This window comes from Erigeron canadensis, chromosome 1, assembly GCF_010389155.1.
Source record: "Erigeron canadensis isolate Cc75 chromosome 1, C_canadensis_v1, whole genome shotgun sequence".
In the NCBI taxonomy this organism is placed as follows: Eukaryota; Viridiplantae; Streptophyta; class Magnoliopsida; order Asterales; family Asteraceae; genus Erigeron; species Erigeron canadensis.
In genome coordinates, this window is record NC_057761.1 from 55,070,963 (window position 1) to 55,077,961 (window position 6,999).

Consider the following 6,999-nt stretch of genomic DNA (forward strand, 5'->3'; position numbering starts at 1 on the left):
GGGAGGGACATACCCACCACCGAAATCCAACGTGTCACACGTATCTCATTCTCCCTCTCTCTCTCTCTCTGAAATTCCAAAAGTATCTTCTCTTGATTCCATAATTCCAATTGGCATTATCCCCCAACTTTTCCACCTCACAAAACACTAATTCCACACCAGCCATCTCTTATTCACTTGTAAACCCCGAAATACATATTGTACCTTCGCCTGCCCAACCCAACACTTTCCTTTCTTCAAAAAAATTCATCCCTTTAAAACGCGTATAATTACAGAATAATAACAAACTTTTATACATATTTTGATTAAATACATAATTTAAGGTTTGCTTTAAATATCGAAAGGCTGAAGGAGAAGACAGCGGGAACAATAGCAACAGCGTGAAGCTTCCGCTTTCTACTTTCTCTCTCTTTAAGGTACACCTTCTCTCTCTCTCTAGAGATATATACGTTCATATATCTGTATCTATATGGAGTATATTTTTTGCTTGATTCTTACGCTGTCTGTTGCTGTTAAATAGCTAGATCTTGTACTTCATTTCATCAACTTCACAGATCATTTCTCAATTTCAGGTTTGTATTCATACATACATACATACATGTTTCTGTATCTATATGTTTATATACACGATTTATGTATATAATAGAATTGCATATGTATATTATATTCTGTTTGTGAAATGTTAGTGTTTTGAAGTTAATTTGTGTCACTAGAGCTTTTGATTATATAATGTGTAACAGAAATGTTTGCATTTATGATTATATATTATTTGCTGAGGTTTACATTGTGATAACTAAGTATTTTTCATCTGGCATTCTTATGTGTAAAAGTTTTTTATGAAAACTTGCAACAGAAATAACAGATTAACAGGTTTATACATTAGTTAAGCTTTTTTGAGGCCATATGGTATTATTGGTAGATAAGAGTAGACAGAGGATCACGGTTTCGCCATTTTCGAGGCTTGTTGTGTTTTGTGTTTGATTGAGTGATTATGGAATGGTAATAATGTGGTTAAAGGCCTATGGATTTGCTGATTTGATTTGTGAATGTCTCAAACACAACTATAAGAAATTAACATGGATCTTAGTTGAAAATAGTTTTGGAAAAGTGTTAGATCATTGTCATTACGGATATTCTAGACGAAATGGTTTGTGTGAATGCTATTTGTGTAATTAGTATATTTGTATTTCGTAATATGTGATGCCTGTGCAACTTGATACAGAACATCAAGTTTTTATCTTGGTTACTATTCATTTTGTGGTCCCTTTAGTCTTTTTGGCTTGGTTACTATTCATTTTGTGGATCTTTTTAATCACTATCTTCTCTGCTGTTTTTATCTCTTTACATTCTTGTTGTATTCTATCGTACTGGCCCGTTGATCATTGGCAGCATCTTGTAGAAATCTTCTCTTTTCTGTGTTAAGTGTAAACTATCAATTTTGTCATTCTGACCTTTAAGATTTTGTTTCTGCTATCAAAATCTGAGTACAACATGGCTAACGTGCAGATTGCAATAATGACTCCACCAATTGAGACTCCAAACAAACCTGCTGACTCTCACCATTATCATCATCATTCTCATGCTCCTCTCAATGAAAGAATACTTTCATCCATGAAGAGAAGGTCAGCTGCTTCCCATCCTTGGCATGATCTCGAGATAGGTATTTCTTCTAATTTATTCCTACTTGACTTCATAAAAAGGGTCATTCATGTGTAATGATGACGTGATATTAGAGTGTCTGACTTCTTAATTATCTAATGCAGGCCCTGGAGCACCAACGATATTCAACTGCGTAAGATGTCCAATCAATATAGATCAAACTCTAAATTACTGAAATTACTAACTCTGCATACAGGGTTGTTTAAGTGTGTATAAATACTATTTCAAATTGTAACTGATAAAATAGCTTCTCATATGCGTTTCACCTATAATAATCTCGACATGTTTGTCAAACTGTTATTATAATTCGTGATATATGCATTACTTTAAGCTACTATCCTGCTGAATTAAGTCGTATCTGACTAGTAGTTTATGACATCAAAAAGGTCACTGTATCCATACTAAATGATCAAGTGTGTGACAAAGGATTTATGGTAACATCTGTCTCTTTCTTTGCAGGTGATTGAAATTAGCAAGGGGAGCAAGGTAAAGTACGAGCTCGACAAAAAAACAGGACTTATCAAGGTAAATGACAAATGAGGATGATACTGGTGTAAAGAGCTAACTTTTGTTAACTTCCAACCCATTTCATTTTTAGCTACTTTTTAAAAAGTAAATCTAGCTATTTGACTAATGTACCCTTTATCAACCCATTTATAAATAGGCCGATTGAAAATACCATCTCTACCTAAATCCTTTTGGTTTCGGCATTTTCTTATGTGTGGTTTTATCAGGTTGATCGTGTCCTATATTCTTCAGTCGTCTACCCTCACAACTATGGCTTTGTCCCCCGCACTCTCTGCGAGGACAATGACCCACTTGATGTCTTGGTTATCATGCAGGTATAGCAAGCCAGTCCTTAGATTTTACCAGATATTGATTTATTGGTACAATTAATTTTACCATATGCATATCAGCATATGGTTTATATCTTGTGAAGTTAATATATCAATCCAAATGTCACATACTAATTGTGGTGTGTTGAAATATAGGAACCAATCCTGCCAGGATGCTTTCTTCGTGCCAAGGCGATCGGTGTTATGCCCATGATTGATCAGGTATTATATTCTTTTGTTTAAGAACCACGAAACCAAAATTACTCTTTTAACTGTCATGCAATTTGCCTAACATTGATTGACACCTTTAGGGAGAGAAGGATGACAAGATAATTGCAGTCTGTGCTGATGATCCTGAGTATAGACACTACAATGACATCAAGGAGCTCCCACCACATCGTTTGGCAGAGATCCGCCGCTTCTTTGAAGACTGTAATTTTTCAAAACTCGATGATCTGAGTCTCACATTAAGTATTTAACATGTGGAGATTTTGACCCATTTACTTCTTTATGGGTCGATTTGGTGTCTGTTTCACTTAACTGGGACAAATGGGTTAAAACTAGCCTAAAGTCTATCTCTAATTGCATAAAAACCTTTTGAGTCGGATTATAATTGTTATGAACACATTATGTACCGATAAATATATTAAAGTTGGATTACTAAAGTGTTATCGAGTCCTTTTACACCCCTTTTAAAATAACTTTTGTGAACCTAAACTCGTTTTGACATGTTTCAACCCGCCAATTTTGCCTCTTTATTTTGAATATGTATTTATGAACATATTTGACACTTCTGCAAGAAGTAATGTAGTTTATATTGACAACTAATCAGACAAGAAGAATGAGAACAAGGAAGTTGCTGTCAATGATTTCTTGCCAGCTGCTGAGGCTATTGAGGTGGTCAAACATTCTATGTAAGTATAGTCTCAAAAGTGTTTCTTAGATACTCGTATATCAGTTCCCCATTTTGTGGCATCTAGGCCTTCCATATTTTTATCGCTAAGTTGACTGACATTTTATTTTTGTTCTCATACTATATAAATAGGCCCCGCAATATGATAACATTAACAGTTAAACTAATATAATACATGTACACACTTTCTGTTATATATGTAAAACCAAACCATTACCAAATTATTTGCATAGTTCCAGTTAATTACTTTTACACTAGCTATGCCTATAAAATTTGTTACGTTTTGTTCAATTTCAAGGGGATCCAAAATACTTGCGTAAATCCCAAACATTTAGATTAAATTATATGTTAACGGAAGTTCTATATCTCTCTGTCTCTCTCCCTCTATATATATATGGCCTTGAAAAATAAATGGGAAAAACCCAGTTGTAGATGTTTTCTGATAGTGAAGCTTTAATTTTTTATGCCTTGTTACCACCTGATTAGATTAATTCACAAAGCGAATTGTTTGTTAGCTTGATGTTGTTTTTGTAACCTGAAGGGATCTGTATGCGGACTACATTGTGGAGAGCTTGAGGAGATAGAAGAAGATGTTGGCTACTTTGGTGGACTATAGCTGAGAAAGATTATGTCATATAACTCTTGCAAAATCTATATTTTTGTCAAAATTGCACACATTCTTGTGTGCGTATAATACTGTGGTGTAACTTTCTCATCATTAGATGATGACGACAACTTAAAAAAACTCAGGGAAATAGTAGTGAAGAAAACTGGTCCAAATGTTACATATATTCTATTTTTCAATATTTGTTTTCTTTCATTAATTCTTATTTCATTTGATTTATTGACAATTGTAAGGAAGGAAGATTTTGGGAACTTTGGAATTTGATAAACTCTATTGATTGGTCTTCTTTCTCGGGTCATTTGATCGTATATACGGATCTTGTTTGATGAAGAACGATTCTTTCTTGAATTTTATTTTGTAAACTGAATACTATTATATTGACCTGTTGTTCATGCCAGCAAACTTCAGTAGAACTTTTCAAGGAATTGAAGGTGTAACATTTGTTCATTCAAGATCGTTTCCTTGGTTTTTGTATGTCATGTTGAAGATAACTATAAATATTATTTCGTGTGTCAAATGACAAAATTGTTGAATTTGAGAAGTGGGATACTAAAGCCTCTTGCTGCTTCATAGACACAAAATATTATATTCAGAGTTCTAGCTAGACTACTCAACTAAAAGAATCGTGTTAATACTCCAAAGGCAGCACACAACACACGTTCGAATTGAAAAAACTGATAGCTTATTCACGTGATTCACTTTGAATAAAATACAAGACAGTTTGACTTAAACTAATATATTGACTTAATATATTATAAAGGGCCTATTATAAATGAGGAGACTTCTAATTACCAACAAATAAAAGAACCGCTTACTTCTATTCTATTCGACTCAATTACAATGCATGAAAATACCAAAGACAATCAAGGCATATATTGTCTTTGACGTACGTACACTAAATACAAACTAGGATATATTTGACTCAAATACAAACCCAACAATTTGGGCGTTCATATATTGATCTAACACGTTTTTGGACAAACCTAATCGTAATCAAAGATATAAACAAAATTACAACTAACATCCTCGACTTATAACGGTCTCCAAGTAATATCAATTAGTACATAGTAATAAGTAAAGGGGGATCAGAAAGTAATTTATTAAACAGTAGAGAAAAGATATATATGGATATATAACCAACATTGCCTTTTCGATCATTCAAATATCAACGACAAATTAATTAGATAAAACTCCTTAATACATTACGTCCTGATGATGCATGATGGTGCTACGTAGTACATATATGGAAAACAATCTAATTAACTAATACAAACAACCATCGCAAACTAGAATTAAGCTCGATCTGACTAATTAATAATATTATTAATATCAATAGCGCGCTAGCAGCAAATTAAACAGCAAGTTTAATTCACTGGTGGAGCAATCGGTCCATATGGTGAGCGGAAAACACCTTGGAGTTTCTTGTCATCTTTACTTCGAAGTACAACTTCTTCTGTAGTAGTATCCGCTAATAATTTCTTCATCTCCAATGTTTCTACTTGGGGCCAAATGTCATCAATTTCAGTTATTGTAGTCTTACAATAGTTATCTTGATTTGAACTACAGTCATCAAATGTGAACAAGTCAGGATGAGGACTACTAGTGGTTGATGAAGAAGGATTGTTATAATTAGCTTTCTTCTTCTTGCGACGTCGACGTTGTTTCAAGACAACGAGAAAGTAACTACCAAACTCCGAAGGTTGAGAAATCCACCTTACTCGTCATGAGAAGCTTGGTGTTGTCGATGTAGTCCGCAAAGTATGAAGTCAGATGATTGTGGGAAACACCCACCATGGCGGCCAACATGGATCGGTACTCCTTGAACTCGAAGGTGGGATGCATATCAATGATGCCAACTTTTATCTTGTGCTCTCCGTCCTCCTCTAAAATATGAACCGGAAATCCCATATCATCTGCTACTTGCTGCTGCACCAATATCTTCTTCTTCATCTTCTTCTATATATATATATTACGATTATACTTGATAAAATTTAAGTGATCGAACGAAATATTATTGTTTAACACGTACGTACAATTGATTATAATAATGAATTAATTAGGGTAACCTATATATGGATATAATGGGGGGTGTGTATATATATAGGTAGGTAATTAAGTTTGATCAAGTGTCAGTGTTGGGATCGGATTCGTATTGCATGGTAATTAAGTCGTTTTTCGGTTTATTATTGTTAGTGTGCGATTTTTGGAAAAGTCAAATCCAGTCAAACCTTTAGATGTCTAGATAATCGTTAGGTTTTTGTTTTTCCCTATGCAGGAGAAATAATAAATTAACCTAGATAATAAGCTTAATTATTAACTTTTTTTTGAAATGCTATTAGGATCACTCACGACACCACTTTTTGCAATCAGTGTCAGCCACGGGATCATCCCCAAATACCTTTCAGGAAGAAACCCAAATAATTGGGAAAAACCCCCTGTTTGCAAAACTCGAATCCGTGATGTATACACATCCAAGGGCTTTATCCCACTTCCTGATAACCATTGAGCCAAAGCTCTTGGACTAGTCTCCAATGGATTCAAAATTTATATATATTAAAAATACATATCAAAATAATAAATAGCAGAATAGGTAAAAAAAAATTAACAAAAATAATATGAACAAAACAAATTTAAAATAATAAACCCTTTGTGATAGAAGAAGAAACCATAATTAAACTATAATTAACTACAAACTAAATTAAAAGAAATGAAAGATAACAATAACATAACAAATATCAAATAATAAAAAACACGAACAATATACCAAAAATAAAATTAAAGTGATATAAAAAAAAACATATGTTTCTTTTGTTGAGAAATTTACTTAACTTGATTTGTTTATTAAAGATATGGAGAAGAAAAATAATATGAATGAGGATAATTAATAAAAGTTTCGCTTGTATATAATAATACTTTATTACGAAAGCTTTAAGAATAATATATATTTTTAAAATTTAAAAAGATTT

The 6,999-nt window shown here is 33.1% G+C and overlaps 1 protein-coding gene across 1 annotated transcript; it reads left to right on the forward strand.

Annotated features, from left to right (window-relative positions):
* Window positions 1-297: 297 nt before the first annotated feature.
* LOC122584947 (soluble inorganic pyrophosphatase 4-like) lies at window positions 298-4,228 on the forward strand. Its single transcript, XM_043757039.1, has 10 exons — window positions 298-416; window positions 521-572; window positions 1,507-1,660; window positions 1,764-1,792; window positions 2,119-2,184; window positions 2,394-2,501; window positions 2,652-2,717; window positions 2,807-2,927; window positions 3,328-3,409; window positions 3,950-4,228. The coding sequence occupies exons 3-10, from the start codon at window positions 1,516-1,518 to the stop codon at window positions 3,990-3,992; spliced, it is 660 nt and encodes a 219-aa protein (XP_043612974.1). The 5' UTR covers window positions 298-416; window positions 521-572; window positions 1,507-1,515; the 3' UTR covers window positions 3,993-4,228.
* Window positions 4,229-6,999: the final 2,771 nt, after the last annotated feature.

Coding starts and splice junctions, on each gene's coding strand:
- LOC122584947 (XM_043757039.1), top strand. CDS start 1,516: ATGACTCCACCAATTGAGACTCCAAACAAACCTGCTGACTCTCACCAT. Junction 2,502..2,651: donor ATGTCTTGGTTATCATGCAG/GTATAGCAAGCC, acceptor GTTGAAATATAG/GAACCAATCCTGCCAGGATG. Junction 2,718..2,806: donor TTATGCCCATGATTGATCAG/GTATTATATTCT, acceptor TGACACCTTTAG/GGAGAGAAGGATGACAAGAT.